The sequence below is a fragment of the Stegodyphus dumicola genome, chromosome 12 (assembly GCF_044657685.1).
Source record: "Stegodyphus dumicola isolate Sdum_Otavi_A_Nest chromosome 12, ASM4465768v1".
In the NCBI taxonomy this organism is placed as follows: Eukaryota; Metazoa; Arthropoda; class Arachnida; order Araneae; family Eresidae; genus Stegodyphus; species Stegodyphus dumicola.
The window spans coordinates 78387130-78413855 of NC_140779.1; the positions used below are offsets into that span (position 1 = coordinate 78387130).

Sequence of the window (26726 nt, forward strand, 5' to 3'; positions counted from 1 at the left end):
ACTTAAATAAAAGGAAAACCGCATCATAATGCAATTTAGATTAAGTAAAAAATAATAACAAAAAGTTTCTATAAAATAATCTGTTATTTAAAATTTATTCAATCATTAATCAACTGAAAGAAGGAATATAATTTAATTGGAAGAAGAAATTAAATAATTCTGTTTTTCAATATTCATCTACAATTTTACATCACGAATCGCAAAAGCGTGGGGGCGTCTTTGATAATAATAGTTTACGCCTTTGTGACAATACAATTCAATTATTAGATTTCGTTATTTAGGTGTCCACACTTTTGTTATTCGTGATATATAACTGTAGTTAAATATTATAAAGAGAATTGCTTAATCTCTTGTTTCTATTAAACTATATGATAAATTATTTTCCGCCTGTTACTTAATTAATTAAAAGTTTTAAATAAAGGCTTATTTTACAAATAATAATTATTATTATTATTTTCTTCTTTTTAATCTTAATTGCATGTAATCAATCAAATTATTTAATAGAAAATTCGTTTTTGAATAATGAATAATCTCTTTTTAACTTCCAACAAATCTCTTTTTATTTACTACCTTGCGATAAAATATATTATAGCTATTAAAATATATCTGTTTACATCAAATTAGAGAAAAAATGTTTTTAAACTTATAAAGTGGAAAAAATAAAACTGGCACTGCAGTTTATAGATAATTTTGGGTACTCATTAATAGTTAAAATCTGTTGTTTTTTAAACTGATAAAAGAAAATTATTAGTAAATGCAAAATATATGTATAAAAAGGGGGCGGGGCATCTATAATATCTATGCGAAAGGGGGCGGGGATCGAATTTCATCATTTCTTAACTAAGCTGAATTTGTTTGCACGTAATTACGCAATCGATAACAACCACCATGAGTGAGCTCAATAAAAGCTTACAAAAATAACAACATTACTTACTTGGGACATCCGTAACGAGAGCTTCCTCCATAGCTTCTATCGTTGTAGTGGAGACAAAAGATAAATCTGCATCTGGATCTGCATAGAAAAAAAATTACGCTCTTAATATTTATATCCCTAAAACAAAATAGAGTCCATTTATTATTCCTTAACATATGGTATATTAAAATCATGCATTTGTCTATATTATTAAGGATACTAAATATTATTTTAAATAATAAATAAAATATGATTCACAACATAGCTAGAAGACAGTTAGAGTTTTTTTTTTTTTTTTTTTTTTTTTTTTTTTAATTTCAAATTTGCATAAAAAATACTTGACGAATTATTCTGTTACTACGGCCATATAAATATCATGTTCAAACTCTCACTTTAAAGAACTCACACATGTATTTAGGAGATCAACAACAAAATTTTTAACAAAAATATTTTAGATCTTCCTGCGAAATGCCCAGCTGCGCTGAGATAGCTTCCTCGCAAGGCGGGATTAGAGTTGCCAAAAACAGACAAGGAAAGGCAGTGTTGCCAGATCGCCCATTTGGCGATATTTGACGACAGAATCAGCGATATGCCATCAGAACGAGAAGATTTTAGAAGGCATTCGTAGCGGTTTTCTCGAAAATATTCTCGAAGGTAGGTTAAAGCTATGTATACCTCTGCCTTTCCTGAGAGAGAATAGTAGTATTTTGAGTTCAGAGATTAGCTTGAGAGCGAACGACCAAGTCGGGAGCTGCACTTTAGCGTTTCACCAGTATAGATTGAAAGCTATGTTGCTGAGTGTTTCAGCGTGTTCATCGCAGTTTTTCGACAAATGCAAGCGTGTCTTTGGAACTTCCCTGTGTAATAATGGCAAATAAATTGCGTTTTGATTCTTCTTCAAGTGTTGTCATCAATTACTCCAAATCCAGGAAACCGTTGAGCGCAACAATATAAACTAGTAACTGTTGTGTAACTTTCGCAAAATGTGCGATGTTTCTATGTATTTTCGCATATTATCGGTTTATTTAAAAAATTTCAGCTCTTTTTGCATGGCTTTTTTTTATAACATACAGAGTTTTTTTAATAAACTTTACGAAACTTACAGAAAAAAAAAAAAGTCAAGAGAAACATTAAACTGAAATTTGAAACCAAAACAGCGAATACTTGATGAAAAATAAGAGATTAAAGAAAATATTTTTTGACTGTGCGCGAAGATACCAACTTTTTAATTTCATAATTTGATACCCAAAATTTGCAGTTGAATATCTAGCAAGTGCAGAGAATATCGATAATAGAATGAGTTGCATTGAAGTTCTTCCTGGAATCAACTAGATGGGAAAAAGGAATTTCCGCCAACTGTGATTTTCGTAAATGACTTGCATTGAAGTTACTTTCTGGAATTAATTAGATGAGATAAATTAATTTCCAATCAGAACAAACCCACGAAATTTGTCGTGGCAAGGAGTGAAAGGTTGCTCCTGTCGTTGACAAGAGCTTTGAGCACCATACATATGACAGTATGACTTTGCTCAGTTCCCATCCCCCCCCCACAATTTTGACAGACAGCAACCCGAGGTGGCGGGTCCGAGTGTCTTATATCCCTCTTCCCCTACCACTAACCTCTTGAGAGAAATGTATAGTGTCAGTGCGCCATAAGCGCTCTAAATAGGCGGCTTGCCGCGCAAATGCCGTACACAAATTGAAGACCAAATTTTTGCATTTGTAGGTAACAAAAAATAGAATTCGTGTTTTCCAGGACTTAGAAGAGAAGGGCTTCCCCCTTGAAGCAGAAAATGAGAAGTGATGACGTAGCCATGATGACACTGAACGCGCCAATATAATTAATTCACAGCTTGGAAATTAGCGTTTTTGAACCAGCGTTTAAAATGAGCTGTGTGTGAAAGATAGCTATAATTTGGAAGAGGCAATGTTACTGCTTTATGCAATTTAATGCACATTTATTTCTAATCATTTCTTTATTTGCATGCTAACTGAGAGAATTTTTATACTGCTTCTAAGATAACTATAATAGCAGCTATTTAAATTTACTCAAAAAACAACTTTACATTGACATTGGTTTAAACATATATGACATATATGGCAACATTTCTGCTAACCTACGTTTGATTTTTTGCCTAATTGTAAATTTTACATTGTTATAATTCTCTTCCGATTCAATATAATAGATATTTTTTAAATAATTTTGTAATTTATACTTATATCTATATTACAATTAAATAAATGTATATAAGATTGTTACCTTAATTTTGACAAAATAGCTTTATTCAGAGTACCTAAAACAGTTATTTAATTTTTCAAAAGTGTGAGTAAAGGAAGCAGGTCTTTTTATGCCAATTACTTTGATGTCTTATACTATTATATTTTATCTAGAATGCTAATCTAGCACAAAATCGAATCAATAATTAGTTACGAAGGATACAATAAGAATAACTTTAACAAGTACTTAACAAAATTAGTTTGTTAAATACCTGTTATTCTTGTTGGTACTATTTTGGTACTATTCATAATACCTAAGATATTATCGATTAACTCATTGAAGTCAGATGCTTTCTGATTTCCTGTGGGGTATACCTTTTGCGGTACTTTTTGAAAATAATGTTTTCTCTGGAGCGACATTTTGTCTCTCGTTTACCTTGACCATTAAATAATTTGGTTTTAGTTTGTGACACAATTTGATTTCTTCTCAATCTCTATTTAAAACCTCTTTAATAATATCAAAATTTAAAACAGTTACATCTTCTAAAACAAATCCTCTATCTAAAACGCGGTTTCTCAGTAATTTGAGGCAGAGCGCTAAATGAAACCTCTGGTTAAAACAAACTGCACATTTTGAAAAGAACCAACTTAGTCCAGTTTAGAGTCATAGCAGAGTTTTCAATCTATATGCATTTCGTCGAAACTGAGAACGCATATTTTTTCTACAGAGTACAAATATTCGCCTCTTTCCTTCTTTAGAGTAAGAACATTACTTTGAATTCTTGGACTACGCTAAAATTTAGAAAACACTAAAAAATAAAATAAACACCATTTCTTTAATTTGATAATACTAGGTAAAGATATTCCAATTTTTTTCTTATTTTTTTTTTCTTTCCAAAAATCATAGCTTTAAGATGACAGAGCTCTTATGACGATGCAACGTGAAATATTTTCACTAGTCCACCTGATTTTTTTCTTCTTTTTCAGTAATGCATTAATCTGCGTCTTTATAAAAATAGGCTTTAGACATTTTTCCAAATTCTCCGATTTGTATTCCCCCCCCCCTCCAAATTTCGCTATTTGAGATTTCAATTTCTGATACCAATTTCTGTCTAGATGTCGTCCACCTTCTTTGTCGCTGAACAAACATTCTAAAATTTTTCTTTTCTCTATTTTTCAATACTTTAATACAATTTAATACAATTTTCTAAGGATATTATTTTGTTCTTCAAATTATCAATGCATTCTTGTTTATCCTTAAACATTCAGGATGATCTACATTTTCATTTGTGAGTTTTATTTCAAAATCATTAAAATTTGATTTATTATTGTCATCATCAATTTTGATTTATTATTGTCATCATAATTTACTTTCGGCGCAGCATTCCATTTCAACAGTTTCTTTTTGTGGCTATCCAAACAAGCGATTTTTCATATCATCTTCATAAACACTGCATAGAAAATGTTCGCTGCAGATTTTCCCGCTCTTCACATTAATAGAATCTTCTCTTTGACATTTGTGTATCCATTCTTTCGTCAAAAGCAAACTCTCATTTGGATCCTTTGGTCCCATGAAATAAAGTATCTCATTCTTTTATACTTCTGTAAGTGCTACGGCACGTTACTGCAGCGCAAAAAGCCATATTACGTAAACGATACTTTACAATATAGAATTTAAAATAAAAACTGACTAAAATTACATATATATAAATTATTTTAAATATATATATTATTAGAAAACAGATATATATATATATATATTATTAAAATTAATTTGGGATATGTAACCTCTAGAAAATCGTCTCGCAGCTCAATGAAACTACTGTTTTAAACGCGGAATATCAGGACAGGTGGCATCACAGTGACGTCAGATTATTGCCTGTTACGTCCCCCCCCCATTAGGCTCGCGTCGGCGAGGAGTTGAACAAAGAAATGAATCTAGCCCTTCTATTTATCTCTGGTGTTTTCGAAAGCACTGGCAGGCTTCATTATTTGCACTCAGCAGCTCTAAAATCATTTGCATTAATTAAAAATGCAAAAATATTTGTACTTTAATGAATTTTTTACGACTGCCAGATTACGACTCTAAAGTAATAAAATTTCATAAGAACAGTAATGACGTATTTTTACATTTTGAAAACTTATAAATTACTTCCCTGTAAATTCTTTCTCCATACCAAATGTAATAAAATTATAAAGACACTAGTAAGTCGCAAACGACATTATCGAATGGCATTTAAAGGGGAAAACCAACTTCGAATTAATCCACTTTATGTGTAAATATCGCAAATTTTAAAATAAAATATCTCGGTTAGTTTTTCTCCTACGGGATTAAAACTTCTTTTTTTGTTTTCAAAATTTTTTTAATATATGTATAGGGACCGAAAGACACGGTGTACAATTAAGTGAATTTTGAGTTCATTTTTTGAATATAATTTGATAAAAAATGTTTGGGTAATAATTAAATTCTTTTACCTTTTTCAGAATCTTTTTAAATCAAAGCAATTGTACAAAAGGGGAAAGAATTATTTCAAGTGTTACGCAATTACTAAAATAAACGCATGATTCGTTCATAAAATTAAACTGTTTAGCATTCCGGCTTTCCACGAAGTAGATTGACTGAAACTGCAAAGATCATGCCTTTTATTTGAAGGTCCTATTGGACGCTTTTAAAACTAATCTTATAAGGTATTTCCTGCCTTTTTAGCGTGCCTTCGTGGTGTAGTGGTCTGCATGCTGGGCGGTACGTGGTTCGATTCCCGGCGAAGGCGTTGCTAATTTTTCAATCTATCTTGCTTCCAATTAACCTAATGACTCTACAATCTTTCCAAAGTTCCAAACAGTTAAAAAAAAATTAAAAACTCATCTTCAGAAAGTTTGAGTGAACAAAAAAATTCATAATGCTTAGGTAAGAATTTGAGATATCCGAATGATTAAAAAATGCATAGCTTCAAGTTTTCGAATATTTCACGAAATTCGTGAGATTTGAGGATGCGAATCTTATCTTCTTTATGTTTTACTATAATTCGTATTATAGTGAAAAATGTGTAAACCCTAATACACGGTTTAATTTAGAAAACTACAATCGAATTATCACTTAAGACTTCATACAATTTAGAACAAAATTAAATTACTACATTTGTAGAGTCTAAATTAATTAACCCGTTTTAATATCATATAGATCTATAATATAACTTCTGCTTTTTTAGCCATCACCAAGATGCAAATGAACCTGGTGGAGTTCTCAAAAGTTTCAGATATACAGCTTTTGGTAGCAACGCTTGCTCTTTGTGTTTTCTCTAGTGTGCTAAGTTAGCATTCCGGCGTTAGCCATTGTGCTAGTCGAAGTTAGATCGCGCATTTAGATTTTAAGCGAACCCTTAATTAGGCCAGTTATATTGTAGTCTCTGTTTGTAAATCCATTTTAATTTGTAATTGCAACTGGCAGAATTTAATTTGTGCATACAAGTTGTACACTTTGTTAAGTTAGGGCTTTAAATGAAAAGCGTATCTAAAACATTCTTAAGATTTTTGCAATACTTTCACAGATGGAGTGATTACTCGCTCGCTTGTCAGTCTAGGTGGAATTTAAGGGACTTTAAGTCAGATTTACGCAGGCCAGAGCCTTACAAACATAATTAATTTACCATAAGATTAACAAAAGGTTGGAAAACTATAAAACTCACCTAAGGTTTCAGTAGCTATTCTGGAATTTGTTTCTTCCAAAGTTGTATATGTCACTCTTCCATCCACAGTATAAGGAACGGTATAGGTAGTGGTTGTGAAATATGTTAGTATTACTGTTTTACTGGGTTGTACTTCATCTGAAGTCACAAGAGAAGATGACGTAACCAGAGCATTTCGATATGTTGTACTCAATCCAAAAACTACAGGAACAGATGTCATTGTGGTGTAAGTTTCGTACTGAGGTTCACCTGATGGTCTAGGCCTTCTGCTTACTTTAACAGACACAGGTCGTTTTGGTAGACGCTGAGGAGATCCAGATGGCGAAGCTGTCCTTGTAACAACATAAAAACGAGGTCGTGTCCTGGTAGGCCTAATAAAGCGCGAGTTTGGGCTTGATGCTGAAACTCCAGGTGAACGACGAATGGTTATTTTCAATCTTTTCCTGCCAGGTACTGTGCTAGCTGAAATTGATGAAAAAAAACGGGTATTTTTTTAGATTCATTTTTCTGTCTCAATACAATAAAGCAATGGTATTTCCAAAACAATGCTGAAACAAACAAAATGCGGAAAGGCTTTAAGATTCTGATTATAAAAGTTCGGATAATGGTCAATAAGCAAAATTATGAAGCTTCCGTCTTTAAAATGCTCCATTTAAAGCTTGAAATGTTACCTTTTTTTTATGCAAGATTAAGCTAAAAAACAAACTTCGTTATAAATTTTAAATAATTTTTAAATAAAAAGAATTTAATTAAATTTAGAAATGAAATTAATTTTTAAAAGTTATATTCTTTGTTTTAATAACAAACTGCAGCAATAAAATCGCTTAACATAGTTTCCAAAAAAACTACATCACCTACATCAATTAAAAAATATATCGAATATGTTAAATAAGAAGTATACTTTTAGTTAGCAAAACAAGAAAATAACTATCCATTTACAAAGTATTCTTAAAAAAATTAGTATAAAATATTGTTAAATATTAAAAAAATGTTGAAAAAATTAATTTAAAGATATAATTGAAATGTTTATAACTAACACCAGATTTTGTTAGATGTCATAGAAAAAGTAATTAATCTGTGTCAACTTACTTTCACTTTCTTCAGCAGAAGAATCTTCGTCTGATTCGTTCTCGTTCTCATCATCTTCTGTGTCATCTTTGTCCTCGTCTTCGATGTTATCTTCCACAGGTTTACTCTCAACAGGACTGCGAGTTGAATCAAAGCTCGTCATAAGAGAACTGACAACTGGTTGCAGTGCCTCAGAGTCTGAGCTACCCAAAAGTCTGCTGGACACCGGTCGTACACGCACACGAACACCTGGCCTAGGAGCAAACACTCCACTTCTCAACGTACCTGGTCTTTGCAACGTGGTACTTGCTACACGTAGAGGTCCTCGGACAGATTGGGTTCGTATTACTCTATTATTTTCAGGTATTTCTGGAGTGGCTCCTCTATTTGATGATGATCTTAAAATTCCTGAGTACGAATCTGCTTCAGAAGAAAAGGATGGCTGTATTGGTACTGTCTGAGGGTATGTTTGCTGATCTTGAACCTCTGCGTCATCCAGTTCTAAATAATTATTTAAAATTGCATTTGTCTCCGATGGCAGTACCTCAACAAGTGTTGGTGTTATTGTTCCCCTATCAATAACTACATTTCTCAAGCCATCAATGTGAATAAGGGTTTTAAGTTCGAGATTTACTTCGGTAGTTGTTCCTCCAGCAGTTCGTAAACCAAGATTGACAAGTTCTTTACTAGGTTTGATTGTTATCAGACCAGAGTTGTCAATAGTATTGGAGAAATCCTGCATAAGGAAAGGTTCGGTTTGGGTATCTACATTAGATACAATTTCTGACCTCTGAGAATGCGTATTTTTGTCACCATCTCGTAAAGTGTAATAGTAGGTAAATAATGTGTAATATGTCTTTGGTAAAGTCGCAATTTCAGTGATAAGTATGGTCTTCATTGTTGCTTCAGTAGGCTTCACTTCAACTTCGTACGGATTTATTCCTCGCAGAGGCATAGGGTTGTTTGAATTAGGCCGGCCATAATACACATCACTGTTGTACAACTGAACACGAGATGCTAAGTTTACTATTGTAGTTGTTGCACCCTGTGCTCTGGAGCCAAGTGGTACAGCAGTCTGAATACCATTTTGAGATGTAAATCCGCCTCTTGATCTAATTAAGCCTATCAATCTGGGATTAAGAGTCTCCGTAGCAATATTTGAAACTACCGCCTCTCGAGTTGAGTATGCAGTAGATGGACCATTCAAAAATGTAGTCATATATGTAAATGTTGTATAGTAAGTTAAAGGAACGGCTTCGGTGTTATCGGCATAATTATTTTGTAAATCAGTATTTTCGTTCACTGTTATTCCATTGGGGCTTCTAATATCCTGTACTGTGGCTGTGTTTTTAACAACTACTGGACCTCGAGCTCTTACAGGTGTATCATCATGATCAGGCAAAGCGTTGATGATAGGTTTTCTATCCAGAAGTTCTTTTGAGGACTGTGGCCTTATTTGTTGCGGATTTCCTGGTCGACGAAGTCTTATTACTCGTCTTGGAGCATTTGTTGCTAGGGAAAGAGGTCTGTTGATTTGATTTCGTGACACTTCTTCTAGCGGTTTATTAGGGCTTACAACCGTTTCATCTTTTAAGCGGGTGGGGTTATTTTGCCTTGTAGGTGAGTAATTGGGCAAATTTCGAATAGCATCATATCCATCTGTCTGTGGTAAATTAGATCTAATTAAGGGAAAGTTTTGTGGATTTCTTGCAGGTCTAAGGCTATCTGCATTCAGTTCTTCTGGTCGATTCGGTCTATTCACACCAAAATTCGATGGTCTTCGAAATGATCCATAGGCTTCTGGAAGTACATCAGGGGAAACATTTGGTCTGTTTGGTGCATAGAACTGCTGGTTTCTTATTGGCCCAAATCCATTAAAGGGAAAATCTTGGGAAGATGGTGGTCTGTTAGACAACCTAGCATTATTTCTTTCCGACCCAAAGGTTTCATCAAATAGGTGGCCTGGTCTTGCTGGAGTAAAATTAGGGGCATTATTAAGTGGAAAATTTGATGGATTTCTTCGAATAGAGAATCCATCATCATTTTCCTCAGATGGAAGATTTTGGAACCCGCTTGGTTTAAGCCTGCGAATATATGCTCTTCTAGTAGGTATCACTCTTACCGCTGGTATTGGTCTTCCTGAGCTATCATCATCATAACCAGCACCTAGTAAATGGAATGTATCAACAATATACATATCTTCAGAAACTGGTTGCCGTTTATCGCTCTGAGTGCTAACAATATCACCCGCTAAAGGTGCTTCACCTTCAATTCTCATCTTATTGTCGGAGTCTTCTGGAACACTTTTACCCAAAATATCAGAATTTTCTATGGTATCATCAAACTGAAGTAATTTACGAACTTTAAATTCCTTAATTTCTAAAATTTCTGATTTTTTATCATTATTTATTTCTGCCATATGCTTGGTATATGTATTGTGAATATCCGGAGTTATTGTATTGGACAAAAGTTTTGTTTTGATTTGAGCTTCAATTTTATCTTTCGTAAGGGTAGGAGTTAAAGTATCTGTAGACACTTTATTATTTAAAAGAATATCCCCATTAAAACTACTCTGCAGCGCAAAACTTTGAAATTTGTTCTTATCATTATTTACAGGAATAGCTTTAGATTCAAATTCTAGGAAGTTATTTACAGAGTAATCGTTTAACATCCTAGTATTTACTACAGTTTCCATGGCATTTGTTGGACTGACATCAATTTCTTGAACGCTACGTGCAAACCTGGTGTGACCGTTAAGAGCTAAAGGAACCGTTATAAGAGTAACAATAGAGAAAACTTCTCCATTATGGGCGGTAAAATGAACAGTTAATTCTGTGGTTACGGATGGTAATATAAAAACCGGTTGCGGGAATACAAAAGGATGAGCAGATGGAATTTGGGGCACTTTTACTGTCGTTGTTTTAACTAAAGTTGTTTCGCTTACTGAAGTACTCGTTAGTGTAGTAAAAACTGTCTTTCCGTTGAAAAACAAAGGTAGTACAGTAGTGGAAGTCAGTGTTTGTGTAGAAACAAATGAGTTTTCTGACAGTGATAACGAGAAATCAGTGTTTTGTATTGGCATAGGCGGGGCGAAAGGATTGGGAAAATAGGGATAATGAGGTTGAACTGCAGGAGCAGCAGATTTTTGTTCAAGAATAGTATTTGTTTGTGTAGCTAAAGTAGTCAGTATTTGTTTACTTACAATAGTGTCAGTTCGGGTACCAAATCCAACTTTAATGGCGACTAAAGATGTGCTTTCTATTGCTGTCGTGGTCAGAATAACTTCCGTAATAACGGTAAACTGTTTATCTAGAGGAAGATTAAAATCTGGAAGGCCAGTAATGGCCGACAATAGAGTTTTCGTGACTCCTCCCAGAGTAATTGTTGTTAGATCCTCAGGTTTAATAACACTTGTTGTATAGGCTGTAGTTGTAATAGTCGCAAAAGATGTGCGCAAACCAAGATGGACTGGTAAAGTTTTAGTTGTAGTGAATACATCAGTTACAGTAACGGGACCAGTATGATAGCTTGTAAACATGGAATCATCATCTTCTAACTCTGAGGTGGTTATCCCATCAACATAAGTTACAGTAGCTGAAGATGTTGTGCTGCTGGCTTTTATAGTTCTTGGGTCAAATTTCGGAGGCCTTTTCAAACCTCGTGTTCGGCCAAATACTGGTAAAGGTAAAGCCTTCGGTTTTTCAGGCCTAACTTCATTATCTTCACTATCAAATGTTGGTGTATAAGCATTTCGTTGGCGGTTGCGAGAGTTCGAAACTGATCCCCGGTTCTTATTTTTGCGTTTAGTAACTCTAGTATCTTCCTGTAGATTATTATAATCTTCTGGATCATCAACAGAAGTCATTAATCCAATTGTTGGTTTCACGCTTAAAGAAAACGTCGTTGTTAATGTGAAACGTTTTTTCGTAGAAGTGGTATCCAGAGTCGGAGTTGGTTGTACATCTTCGAAATTACGACGACTGCTTTTTCGATTTCGAACTGACGTGCTAGTACTTTTAATAGCAATTCTTGGTCTCCTAGACGATGGTTTAGCTGTAGTTGAATGTACTTTTGTTTGTCTTCCTGTAGGTGTGGTTACACGAGAATTAAATTTAAGAAACTTTGATGGTCGGCGTAAACGTGACAATAAAGTTTCGGTTGTTTTAATATTTTGCTCAGTTACTGATTCAGCAACAGCCTCACTAGCTTCAAAATCTTCGTCAATTTTTTGCGTGTCTTCAGACGTCTTCTTCCCAAATCTTCTTGATCTACTAGATGATAAAAGAATATAGCTACTCGAAGATGTAGGTTTAACTGCGGAAGTACTATCTCTTGTTTTTAAAAGGTTTGGTTTTGGCCTTTGATTTCTCAAAAGAAAAGTTAAACTGCTTGTAGGTGATTGATAACTTCTTGTAGTTGATTTTGAGGGAGAAATAGATGCCCCTCTGTGAGTACTACTTCGATATGATCTACTTGTTGCTGAATTCAGCTCTCTTTTGAAAGAGTTACTCGAACCAAATTTTCGGGTACTACCACTACTACTACTAGAAGCACCACCAAATCGCTTGTTGCCAAATGAAGGTCTGGTAGCAGCAGGGGATCGTTTAGATCTTTTCAAGGGTAATTTACCTTTTGAATGAAAATTCAGTTTTTTTGTCATTCTCAATTTAGAAGACATTTTAATAGTAGATTTTATGCTGTTCTGTGTTAGCCTTTTATTGACTTTATCCGTTTTAGTGATGGAACATGTTTTGCTTGCGTTTATAATCAAGTCTGGAGAAAATCCAGAAAAAATCGATACCGGCAATGGTGTTGTTACTGTCAATGAATTCCCATAAGGTTCTTTCAAATTTCGAACACTTTCAGTGAATGAACTTCGAAGATACGGTGAAAATGGATCATCTCTTTTCACTCTTTCATTTCGAATTTCGTGAGCAAATGAAACTCTTAAAGCTTCAGGCAACAATACTGGAGCAAAGGAAGGATGTGGGGCTCTAGAGGCTGAAGTAGATTCGGTATCCTTTTCTACCGAGGAATCTGTTGTAATATTAAAAATCTTGCTATCTTCTAAACTATTAAAATATTTGCTTGCTATTTTGGAAGTTGGCACATCCTTTTCCTCAAAAAATATTGTTAAATCTTTTCCTTCTGCCATTCTACTCAATGGGCCTGTTTCGCTAATCACAGGTGAAAATATTGTCAAAACCTCATAACCACTTTTCATTTCTTCACTCATATGTACAAGAGAAGTAAATAAGTCTCCATCCTCTTTACCCGTACTTTTTGTAGGCGCAATCTTTTCTATAGACACGCTTGGAACATGTGCGTATGTTCCATCAAGATATGTTCCATGTACTTCAAATATGTGTCTCGTCGTTGTCCCGTTATTAACATGAACTCTAGTTGAAGCCTGAATCAATCCAATTTTAGGGCTTTTTGCAACAGACTTCGCCTGGGAAACAACTGTACTAGATATATAATTGTCAGTAATAGGTACTTTTGGTTCCATTATTTTAGTTGGAATTTTTGAAGGTATGAGAGAAAGAGGAGGAAACATTTCTGTCGATATACTGGGGACATGAGCATAAGTACCATCCAGGTATGTACCATAAACCGCATAATGATAACGCGTAGTTGTATCGTTAATCACCTTTTCGCTAACTGAAGCTGTTACAAGGCCCGTTGTCAAGTCTTCCACATGAAACGTAGGTAATATGCTTGACGTTTGCTCAAGCTCTAGTGGGTTTATGCTACTAGTTGGTAAAGTATTTGTAATAGTTCTTGTTGTATAAGTGCCCAAATGAGCATACGCCCCTCCTATATGCGTACCATAAATTTCAGAAACAAATAATAATGTTTTAGATCCGTCAATTTTACTTCTTAATACCCTGGTAGATAAAAGCCCCGTCCGTCTTGTACCAGAGGTAGACGTTGTGGTAAGACTAGGTAACCTAATTCGAAATGGTTCTTTTGTGGATGAAAGGGGTTGAGAACTAGTAAAAACTCTCGCCGTTTGAGCATATGCTCCACCAACAAATGTACCATGTATTTCAGTAGTGAGATGAACTGCAACGGGTCCGCGAATTTTACGTGAAACTATACTTCGTATAAGGCCAGGAAGTCTAGAAGGACTGAACATAAGCGTTGTTTCAGGCATTGTCATATCCATTTCTGTAATTGGCACGATTTCAGATCTTGACTTTGCTCTCTGGGCATAAACGCCATTTATGTATGTTCCAAATATTGTTGTGGTATATTTTGTCAGTCGACCATTTCGTTTAACAGTTGATGTTAAAACAGACAGCATATTCTTTGTTCGTGAATCTGTCGCTGTAACATTTTTAATCTCATCTGTTACCGATATTATATCATTGCTAATTTTGGAAATTTTGGATGATTGCGTCGGAAGAATAAAATTTAAATTATCATTTTCTTTCTTAGTTTCTTTTTCGGCTTCTGGGATTTCAGTTCCTGAAGATTTTAAGAATTCTAAATATGCGGCATACGCCTTGCTAAATTGGGCGTTATTTAAAAAATCATCATCGAGAATTTTCGATGCATCAGTTGAATGACTTTCGGTCCGAAAAGTGTCTGGGACATGAAAGGAACTGACTAAACTATTTTCATGTGATATATCTTCATTTAAAGCTTCATGCTTCTTCTCGTAACCATTCAATGTTGACGGTAGATCTGCTTCTTTCGAAACCATTTCGCTGACGCTGATATGTGGTTGAATTTCATCCACTGCTAACAGTCTCCGATTCGGAAAATAAACAGGAAGTGTGTTAAAGGTTTGAGCTATAGTAGGTATAGGTGTGATACTAGCCGAACGTCTCGATGCTATTGATGCAACTGTTGGAACTATTACATCGCTTAAAATTTCTGTAACTGTATGTTCTCGACTTTTAGTAATTACCGAACCATCTGAAAGCTCTGTGGTAAAGTATGTATATGTTGAATAGTATGTCACAACAGAAGGTTTAATTTCATAATCAATATTTTTTCGAATGTTATGGTTCCTCTGCTGATAATCATTATTAACAACAGATCTAAATTTTTTTTTCAACTCAGGTCTAGATGGCGTCAGGTAATACGGCTTTTGAAAACGAGAAGCTGAGGAGAATTTTTGGCAGGACTGGCAGTTCTTGTTTCTGTTTAAATTATTTCTGATTTCAGGCTTTTCATAATAGTATGGCAATTGCGTTGCTTTGTTACCGTTTTCCTGGTATCTGGCAGTAGGCCTAACGTTAGGATAAAGCACAGAAGATGATATCTTTGTACTGGTTTGAATTTCCCGTTTGTTTCCAGGTTTTAGGATGGTTTTGTAATAAGTGTATGTAGTGTAAAAGGTATGTGGTGTGGGTTGAATTGTTTGATATATGGCTTCCGCTTCATCTGGCATCAAGTCATGATCTGGTACATTGTCATGCGAGTTTTGATTTATAGTTTCATCCTCTGGTTGCTCTTCTTCAACTAAACTCAAAAGACGTCTCTGAAATAACAACGGTTTGGGAACTTTATGCAAATCAGGATTAGAATTTAATTCATTTTCAATATTATGCCTTTTATTTCTACGATAAAGCGCACGACTTTGACTTACATGAGAAACTGACGCTACCGTAGGTACAATTACATCTGTCAAAATCTCTGTAACTGTATGCTCCCTACTCCGAATAGTAGGAGAACCATTAAGCAATTCTGTTGTAAAATATGTATATGTGGAATAAAACGTTACTCGAGTTGGTTTGATATCTGAGGTTTCATATGGGATGGTATTATGAGACCTGACAGGAATCCTCCGCATGTGAGTAGACATTCTTCGAACAGGAATACTTGTTAAATAAGAACCAGGTCTTGGCTGATTATTATAAACATGGATTTTCTTTTCACTACCGTAATGGCTTTCATGCAACCTTTTGCTTGGTGAACCAGTCAAACATGTCGGACATTCACGTTTAGTACTTCCATGTGTAAAAGGTCCTCGTGGTCTTGTATCAAATGAAGGTCTATAACCTTTATTTACATGTGCTTCTGGATATACAGATTGAAATCTAAATATTGCACCATCCGGTAAAAGATCCTGTCTTCTAGTGGCTCTAAAATTATCTCCATCGCAGCATTTAAAATTTCGTCTGGAAGGGTAAGAATTGACATGTGTTCTTCTATTGTAATAATCACTAGGCTGAGTTTTCTTCTCATACGTTGGAATTTCTTTGTAATATGTTGAAGCAGTCACCTTGGTACGAGTTTCAATAATTCTTTGCCCACCGGGATTTAAATTTGTCGTAAAATATGTAAACGTCGTGTAATGCGTAGCAGGAGTAGCCATGACAGCAGGTCTATGCTCAGCACCTTCAGCTACTAAATCTTCACTTGCGAATACATCCAAGGTAAAAGAATCTGACATACTGCTAGTGCTCATCGAAATTTCAGGTGAATTCGATACTGGAAAACGGTCTAATAAAGGAGTCTCTTGAGTGCTGAAAATAGTTAATGCTTCAGATGTTAATATATTGAAACTTGGTTTGGTGAAGTGGGCATTTTCGCTGTCCATGCTAAATGTGCTCTCCACTAATGAGCTGACGCTGTGTAAAGTATCAAGATCTTTCCTAGAAGTCGTAGTATAAACTAAAGTAGGAGATGTAGGATTATTTGAAGTAAATGTTGGGCTAATATTTATTTCTGTTGTTCCTACTGAAGGTGAAAAAATATTACCGACATTAATTTCCTTCGCATTCTTTTTTAACGTAACCGAAGTTTCAACTGCTGGAGAAATTTTACTAGTAGTATGTGTATTTCCAGTATCACTTTGATTCTTGACACTGTTTTTAAATCTCACTAGATCCCCATTAATATTAGTTTCTGCTTCAGAATTTCCATCTGGTTTAAGTTTCATTCCAAATGATGTCGAAGTTAATGGTGAATATTTAGAGACAGGGGTTGGAGCAATAGTGTGTCTTATTTTTGCATCCACCTCATGTGTAATAGTTGCATTAATTCGATCATTTGAAGATTCCGAACTTATTCTTGTTGATACAGTATCTCTAAATGTTACAATACGGGATTCTATGTCATAGCCTCCATCTGATTTATATTTGTAATGAAACATAGTAGCTGTAATATGGTCAGATACTGTAGAGGGAGCAATATTTTCTTTTATTTCTGCAGCAGATGGTTCCAGGTAATCTTCGAGCGAGTGGAAATTCTTTGAATCTGAATTTTCGCTTTTTAATTTCGTTATATTTGTTGTTACAGAAGTATTAAAACCACTTTCCTTAATAGTCTCTGGCGTTATAGTCGAACTGAATAAATCCTTGAAAGTAGATGTAGCAATACTATTAGTCGTAGATACAGTAAAATTTCCTTTATCTGGCAAAAAAGTAGAAGAGTTATCTGCTCTTGTATTACGAGTTGATAATATGTTATCGGGTGTGTTATTTAGAGACAGACTTTCATTAGTCAGTACCACCGTTAAATTACTTAAAAGAGCACCCAATTTTGTTGAAGGAAAATCTGGCTTCCTCATATTTTCAGCATTTATTTCCAGAGTATTATTTAATGTAGTTTCAAAATTAGATACTCCATGAGAAATTTCTGTACTACTTTTTAGGTCAAAGGCATTATTCTTATCATCCGTAACAGCTTCATGTGAAAGATTTGCATTAATAGGATTATATAACGATTCAGAATCATTTTGTGTTAACGCAATATCTGGTAACATAGTAGGTGAATTTCTTTCAATATTGGTTTCTGCATCAGAATTTCCATCTGATTCAAGTTTCATCGTAATCGAAGTAAATGGTATATGTTCAGCTACGGGAGTTGGAGAAATAGTATGGTTCATTTCTTCAACAATCTTATGTGGTATAGTTGTATTAATAGGATTATAGAAAGATTCAGAACTCCTTCTTGTTGATGCAATATCTAATGTTTTAACTTGTGAAAGTGTTACAATACTTGCTACAGCATAGCTTCTATCCGGTTTAAGTATATCGCTAGTAAAGTAAGTATATGTGTGATATTCAGTCACGGTAGATGGAGTAATAGCGTCTTTCACATCTGCATTAAATTTATGAGAAAATGCTGGATTAATAGTATCATATAAAGATTCAGATTTGTTTACTGTTAATACGTTATCCAATGTAATGGTATCTGCAACAATATGTGTAGTTGATTCTACAGCAGAACTCCCATCCGGTTTAGATCTTTCCCAATAGAGAGTAAACGTATAATTTTTAATTACAGTAGAGGGAGCAATGTTGTGCTTTATTTCTGCTACAGATGGTTTCAAGTCATCTTCTAATGAGTCGGAATTCTTTGAACCTAATTCAGTAGGAGATGTTACTGTTATGCTTTTCATTACTTCATTTGATGCAAAAACTGGCTGCTTATCGAAAGATGAAAGTTCAAGGGTCGAAATTTGAAATGTATTTATTGATGGTATAGGTTCGGTATGTACAAAACTCATTGCCAGATCACTCTCAGAAATCTCTTTTGACAAACTTAAAAGCTTTCTCCGAGGTTTAACTTCTCCATAAGGAGCAAAAGAAAGATCTCGAGCTCGCCTATTTTTTGGATTAAATGCTGGTAATCTGGTATTTCGAATATTATGTGGCATCCTAACTGCAGACACTGTAGGTACAATTACATCTGTAAGAATTTCGGTTACTGTATGTTCTCGGCTTCTAATTACAGGAGTCCCATCACCTAGTTCAGTTGTGAAATAAGTATAAGTGGAATAATACGTAATGCTAGTGGGTTTTATTTCACCATCGTAAGCATCAATGTTCGGATTTCGATTCCTGTTAATATGCAAGTTTTCAATGCTTGTATCATCGCCACCCCTATGAGTGTTCAATTTATTTAAGTACTGATCATTTTCTCTTCTTAAAGGAATCCTCCTCCCTTGCCTTCCATCAGGATAATTGTGAGTTGCACTAAACATATACCTAATATTAGTTCCTAGATTTTGAGTGTTTAGAGGATAATTTTTTTCAGGGTTTAAGGTTCTTTTGGATCGAATTCTATCTCCAAATTTCAAAGTTGGCAGAACTACATCTGAATACACGTCTGTAACTGTGTGTTCCCTTGTTCTAACGACTGGTGTACCTCCTCGAGCTAATTCCGTTGTTGCATATGTGTATGTAGAAAAATGTGTTGCTGTTGATGGACGCACAGCTGGTTCTATTCCATCCGATCTTCGACTGGTAGTAACGGCAGTTCTACCCCTTATTCTGTCGCTGGGGTACCGTCTGGTAGGCGTACCTCTATAAGATTCTCTACACACTGGACATTCGGTTTCATAATAACTGTCATCGTAATTTGGTTGCGCATAAACAGTTGAGCCTCTAACATAGGGAACCGTTGGATTAGGAGTTATATTTGTTTCCGTAACATATCTTGTATCAACATGAGAAGTTCCTCCCCTCAGCCTCGTTGTGTAATAGGTATAAGTCGTTCGATGAGTAATGTAAGGATCAGATTCCGGTCGATTATAAGTATTATATGGCACAGTTCTATCAATATAGCGTGTTGCGACTCTGGTAGGTACAATTCTACTCACAGTGTGTCTTTGTGTTGCAACAGGTCTCGTATAAGTAGGAATGGGTGTGACATTTGTCTCTGTTTCTTCTCTAGTATTGATTATTGGAGTGCCGTCTCTGAATCTAGTTGTATGGTATGTATAAGTTGTCCTATGTGTCACTTTATCAGGCTTGTATAAATTAGGATCAATACGCTGCGAATAAACTGGAACTGTAGCGCGCAGTACTTGACGTGATGGATATTCAGGTCTATAATAAGTTGGTATGGGAGTCGCTTGAGTTACAGTTTCTTTTCGAGTTTCTATGATAGGTACACCATTTTGAAATCTTGTTGTATAATATGTATATGTTGTTCTGTGGGTAATATCATTTGGTCTTGGATCACCACTGTATGGTACCTCTGTATGGTACAGTGGAGTACCTTCATAATTACCATCATAATGAGTACCAATTTCGAAAGGTGAGTATCGCGCGGTTGGTATGGGCGTTACATTTGTTTCAGTTTCCTTTCGAGTTTCTACGAAAGAAGTACCGCCCCTGAAACGTGTTGTATAGTAAGTAAATGTTGTCCGATGAGTTATTTCACTTGCTCTTCCTGCATCATATGGCACTGTCTCAATATGATAATGATCACCTATAACAGATCTTCCTGAGTATCTAGTTTGATAACCATCGTCAATAGAGGTATGTCTAGCACCATCACAACAAGGCTGTGAATAGATATTGTGCCCATAGACAGAACGTTCGTTTGGTTCGACAATGATACTATCCACATGAATACTACTTTGAATTTGCGTACCACCTCCTGGTTTAAGAATGGTTGTAAAGTAAGTGTAAGTTGTATAATGAGTTGTAGGTGTCAAATAAATGTGAGCGTCAGTTGATATAATTCTTCCACCAGGTCTTAAAACAGTCACGGATTCAGGAACAGCTCGTTTGGACCTTTGCGAAGTTATTTCTCCCTCGGAAGAAACACTTCTGATTTCGGAATCTGCAATGCTAGTCTCAATACGTAAAGAAGACATTATATTTTCAATTTTAGACGTTTCAAGTTCTGGAGATGGCTCAGTATGCGGCCCTTCAGACGCTTTTATAAGAGATTTAAGTTTTTCAGTGTTCATACTTGGAAGCAAGAGCACTGTAACATCTGATAAATTCATTTCATATGAACTAGAATCATCATTTCTTACCTCAGCTGAAGAGGAAATTACAGTTGAAGTTTCTTCTTTTAAAGATGTAGAAGATATAATCGTGTTGGTAGGTTCTATATTTGGAGTGCTCTCGCTTGGGATGGAAGTAACAAAATTTGTTTCTTTTATTTCAGAATTATATTTTAGCATATCTCCAGCTTCTATTCCTAGTTCGATTGGAGAATTAGACAAACCAAGAGTACTCAAAACATCTAAGTGCGCTGTTACTTCTTCAATGTCAGTTTTAGAATTAGTAGCAGTAGCCAAGGTAACGGATTCTACCTGTGAATTTGGAATTGACGTAGAGGTAATTTGGCCATTATTTGCATCTTCTAATACATTTGTTGACTTGCCTTCCATATTAGTTTCAATAAGAGTGGATTTATTAAGATCTCCAAATACATCCTGTGTTTTATTTTCAGTAGCAAATGTAGATAAGTCAGTTTCTTTTATTGCGTTGTCTACACTCATTGTTTCAGAATTAGTAGAAATTTCCTTCGCTGACGTAGAAGCAACAGCTTCGTGAATCAAGGAAATCAAATCACTTACATCAGGAATTTTTAGACTTGTTTCCAGTTTCGAGATGAATCCTACTTCATCTGCTAATGTGCTCCCTTTTTCCATTGAATTTTTTAAATTATTGCTTGAAGCTGTAATGTGGATAGATGTTGTATTTAGTTGAATAGTTTCTAATCCCGATGATACATCTTTCATTATTTTTGTGCTTCTAATTTGGTCTGTCAGATTTTTAGAAAAAAGATCGGTGCTGAAAGTAGGCATGAGATGCATTCCTTCTCTAAGAAAGTCCACTGTGCTGTTAGAAGTTGTTTCGTTAGATAAAGTCTTACTTTCTTCATCTTTAGGATCAGACGTTTGAACACCTGCCATTCGTCCTATAATGTTTAAAAGAAGTAAATCACTTTCGGTAGGATCAATTCCTTCTTCATCATCAGTATCTAACGTAATGCTTTCAGTAGTTCTAGTCTGACCTGAATCTTGAATGTTTTTTGTGGTGCCAGTACTGGAAGTATTAATGAATGTTGGCTCTTCTGAAGTTATTGTAGGCAAATCTAAGCTTTGTACGCTTACTTTAGATATTTCTTCCTTTATCGTGGTATCAAAGCCAAGCTTTTCTTTCGAAGATTCATCGCTGTGCTTAATAGTTGTAATATCGAAATCTGTTACAAATGCTAGAGTTGGATCAATTGGTTTCTCATTCAAAGATGAAGAACTTGACAGAATATTTATCAAAGCATCTAATTTAGCAATACTTTCTTCTTTAGTATTTTGTAAAGAGGTAGTTACAACATTTGAAACTAATGTTCCAGTTGCTTCCACAACCGATTCCGATGACATTATAGCAAATGGCACCCTTGGTGTTTTCTGAGTAAACAGTTTAGGTGTAATTATTTCCGATGTTATTTTCATATGAGGTATTGAACTTTCTGGAGTCATTGTTGGTTTATCTACGGTGTAAAATATATGTGAAGTACTTTGTACTACATGAGCATAAGTTCCATTAATGTAAGTTCCTTCAATTATAGTTGTCCATTCAGTTGTTCTACCATTAAAGATGTCAGTTCCAGTTGTAGACATAATGACACCTGTTGTGTGAATACTACTCTGAGGCATGTAAGGAACTGTTGGAGTGAGAACTAGAGGAATGTGACTTACATGAACGTCAGAATCTTCCACTTCTCTTTTAAAAATTCGTTTATCATATCCATATATTTCATAGTTAGATACTTCCAATAACTTTCGCGGTTTAAATTTACCAATAAAATGAGCGTTTTCTGACCTGAGTTGCTCTTCTTTGGGATACTTCTGAAAATTTTTAGACACAGTTTCATTTTGAAATAGGGCAGCTATTTTTTGTACCAACTCACCCAATTTTCTTTGATCAGATTTTACAGTTTGCATTTTCTTTAAAGCCTCATGCGTTGATTTTGCATGAGTTTTCTTGTCAATTGATTCATCATCAAATTTTATAACTGTGAATTCTGCTGATGGAACTACTGAAATGGGTTCGTTGACAGCTGTTTGATAAATTTTTCCAGAATTCAAAGAACCATACAATTCAGTTTCGGTGCTAATTTTCAAAGGTATTCTGGCCAACATAACAGGCGTCTTCTTTGAAGGTAGATCTAAAGATACTTCATCAAAATTTGGAGCACTTGCAGAAGAATACCCAGACTGGCTTTGTCTGTCACTGAGAAATTTTGTATAGCTATACTGGAAGTTATTGGACAAGTCTTCTGGTATAGAAGGTTGCAAATAAATCCCAGTTCCTTCAATTGTAGTTCCATCCACTCCTCTTGAAGATGCAGATTCCAGTCCTGATGCATCTGCGCTCAACAATGCGAAAACAATGTGTAAAAATTGGGAAATATACTAAAGGAATTTGTTGATGTCATTTGCAAAAGCATTTATGTCTTTCAGGCTTCAAGTAAGCGTTGGAAGTGGGCTGCTTTGGCAGGGGAGCAAATCAGCTATAAAGCGTATATTAGTCAAAAGCATTTTTAAGCCAGTGTTTTCAGTCGCAGAGGTGAGCTACGTATGTCAAGCCTTAAGCGCGAACAGAGAAAAATATTGTTTCGTAATGTAGCATTTAACTGCCCCTATGAATTTTATGTCTGCTGATGGTCTTGTGTATTCATGTTTTCTCATGTCTTCTTCATTATGTCCTCTAACGCGTTTCTTTTGCCCAGATTCATCTATATTTGTGCAATAATTTTTTTTCTAGCATAAGGTTTAAAAAATTCTGTCTGGGCTAAATAATTTAGTGTACAATCTTTCTTCGCCACCAGAAAGCAAAACATTTTTAATTTCTGTCTGGCATAAAATATATTGCTACAAAAGGCATTAGGAGTTGCCTTATGTACATAATGACATCCTTTTGATTGGCTACAATATGCTAGCAGAGATAAAACACTATGAAGATTTATCTCATCAGCGCAAAGCATTCCCCAGTTTTAGATAGTGTTACTTTAAATACTGTTGTTTCCATATAAAAGCTTTCTCATCTACCTGTTTCTCATGTTAAGGAAAATTTTATATACTTTCTTAATGTTTCTCTCATCCACATATATGTACAAAAAAGTGATAAACATTTGTGAATGTTTGTTTTATTTGCATACATCTTCGTCAAAGAGAGATAATGTTTTTTAAATGTATGTTCAGAATAAAGTGTATTTTACTTTACATACTAAAGCGTTCCGTCAGGTTCGTCCTACGTATTCGCACTGAGGGTTGTTATAATAAATTATATTATGCCTATGTTACAGGTTTTACTGCACAGTTTTAAGTAGAATATTAATTGTCAATGCATTTACATGAAACGCCGATTTCATTCAGATTATGATGAAGCAAAAAGTGTGCGTTAGAATACATTTGAAAAAAGTGTTGAGTGGGGAGGTACTGCGAAACTGACAGACACTGTAGTTCGTTAAGCTACAACTTTTAAAAGCTCAACATAGTTCAAAATATGTTGCAAGACTTGTCAGTGATTTCATAAATTGTTTTTAAAAATTCAATTTATTTGTGAGTGATTTCATAAATTATATTACGTACATTTAATTTATTTATCAATGATTCCATAAATTGCATTAAATAATTTTTTTTTTAATAGAAACACCACGAAATAGACAATAATTAAGACACTGTAGTTGGAAGCAAAACGTATCAGTGTAAAATTCAGAATGAAGAAAAACTAGCGCAGATTTTAATAAATGTATACCCAGATTTATTTAAAATCTAGCTTAATTTAAAGTTTCTTTTTTGTTGTTTTTAGTTTTTCTTGTTTTATTCGTTAATTTGTAAACAATACTACTGTTTTCTATTATATGTTTTCTCTTAATATGTCAATTTAATTTTGTTTCAAGAAACAGGAACCTTTTTTATAATATGAGATTGTAAAAGTAAAATTAATTTATGCCTAAATTTGAAAATATTAAAAGCAAAGGAATAATTATTTCAATTCGTTTTACGCTTTACCTAGATTCTATATATATGCTCATAAAGTAAGCATGGAAAGTGTATGAATTTATTATTTAAAACGCTTGTGTTAAATATTCTCTTCAGGCTAAAATAAAAATAGGCAGAAACCAATAGTTTTCCTTGTCAAATATTGTTTTAATGTATAATAATGTCGGTGGAATATTCATGAAATAAGAATTTATTGCCTGTTTGGATGCGATAGTGTATAAGTATTAAAATTATTATATTCTAAGCTAAGCGTCTATTTGCATTTCAAAGCATTAGCTGCAAGCCTATATTGTTCAGCATACAGAGCGATATAATAATATTAAAGCACAAATATTCATATATAAAATTAATATTAGAGTTAATACAAATATAATTTCAATATTAATCATATCAATTCTAATAGCAGCATTAATACATAAACCAGTATAAAAAAATTAAAAATTATATTACCTTCCGGTGTAAGTAAACAATACAACAGAAACGAAATTGGAATGAGAATAAAAGTTTGTAAATTTAAGAAAAATATAAAAGTTATTAAAATAGAAAACATATATACATGTTCTGTATTCTAAGAAATACTCAAAAATAATTTTCTTTCAGGTTTATTACAAACATATGAGTTGTATCGGGATAAATCATTTTTACATTTCACACTAAATATATAAGCCTACAAACCACACTTTATAAATAAAGTGTAATTGGAGGTATTATTTTGGAATTGAAGTATTACATATTGTTATTTATAGAATTGATGCTATTTTATATTTAATACTTTTATTTTTTATTTAATAATATTATTTTTTATTTATTAAAATGCTACTTTTTATTTAATTTCTATAAGTTACCTTCTTCCTCTGCTCTGCGAATAAGATACCGTTAGTAATGAAGAACTTATTCACTTATTTCAAATGAAACAGTAAAGCATGTGTGTAATGCTAATTATAAACATGAAAAGTACGTATTATCATTATGCTAAATTTAAAATTGCTAAGAGTCTAGATAATAGCTATTAATATTCAGAAATTAATATAAAATAAACTTGTAAATTTGTTTCTTCACAACGTGTGAAGTATAAATAAAACTTTACATCAGGTTACTTATTTTTAAATATAGATGGCGCCACGAATCTTAACATTTTTAATGTTTGTTGCTTTTTCTGTTCTTCAGCATTTGAACACTAAATTTGCTCACTCTATTATCCCAATAAATTTTAGAATTAAATTATTCAAAATATTTCTTTCATAAACTTCAAGATTAATTTAATAGTAAGGTCTAAATCTTTCTCTATTTCAGGCATTCCATTTCGCGGCATTAATGCAGGTTTGATTAGAAATTTTCTTAAGGCTTTTCTGTCGTACACATTGCTTATTTGGTAAGGTCAAAAAGAAGTAGTCTTTTTCAACCGCTATCCGTATAACACCTGTAAATGCATGTTTTTCTTCATAAACATTGGCGTAAAATAATGAAAGCTAAAATATTTTTTTTTATTTAACTACCCCCCCACCACCACCACCATCCTTAACAAAGCAATGCTGCCGAAGAAAAGAAGACGTTCTCTAAGGCAAATCATGAATTCAAGAAGCTGGCTTCAGTGAAAATAGAACATGCGGGAGGAAAATTAATATTAATTAATTAATTGAAAGTATCGTATTTCGTGACAACTTTTCCTGCTTTCTTAGACACACAAAACAAAAAAGTAAAGAATTGTACATTTTGATAAATGGTTATCATATCTGGCATTCCTGTTCTTTTTCGTTTTCAGGCTTGATTAGCGAAACTAAAAAATAAGGTTTGCATCTATAGTTTTAACCCTTTGACTACTAACGGGATCCCACTAAGTGGAAGCTGTTTGCCCTCGAAATCGATTGAGAATTTTGTCTAAATCTAAGTCAAATACAAAAAGTTTCTTCTTTAACCCTTTCACTATTAACTGGACATATAAATCCCACTAAATTTACCTTATTTAGGACACATTTTGTTCACTTGGATAGAAAACGGGGGAATTTTTTTTTTTTTTAATTCGTAGTCAAAGGGTTAAAGGGATGGTATGAAGAATGGATTACATGCACGTAAGGAAGAAGTTTTAAATCCTAATTAATAGTGAATATAATTACTTTTATGAACT

At 34.0% G+C, this 26726-nt stretch overlaps 1 protein-coding gene across 2 annotated transcripts in view; it reads right to left on the reverse strand.

Moving 5' to 3' along the window:
- LOC118197274 (uncharacterized) overlaps window positions 1–26726 on the reverse strand; it is a 212984-nt gene that overhangs the window by 39235 nt on the left and 147023 nt on the right. For both annotated transcript variants that reach the window (XM_085806615.1, XM_085806614.1), the window contains 3 exons: window positions 7906–22962; window positions 6817–7278; window positions 935–1012 (listed from right to left, as the gene is read on the reverse strand). In XM_085806615.1, the coding sequence (XP_085662741.1) occupies window positions 935–1012; window positions 6817–7278; window positions 7906–22962 (15597 nt within the window). The remainder of the gene's footprint in view (window positions 1–934; window positions 1013–6816; window positions 7279–7905; window positions 22963–26726) is intronic.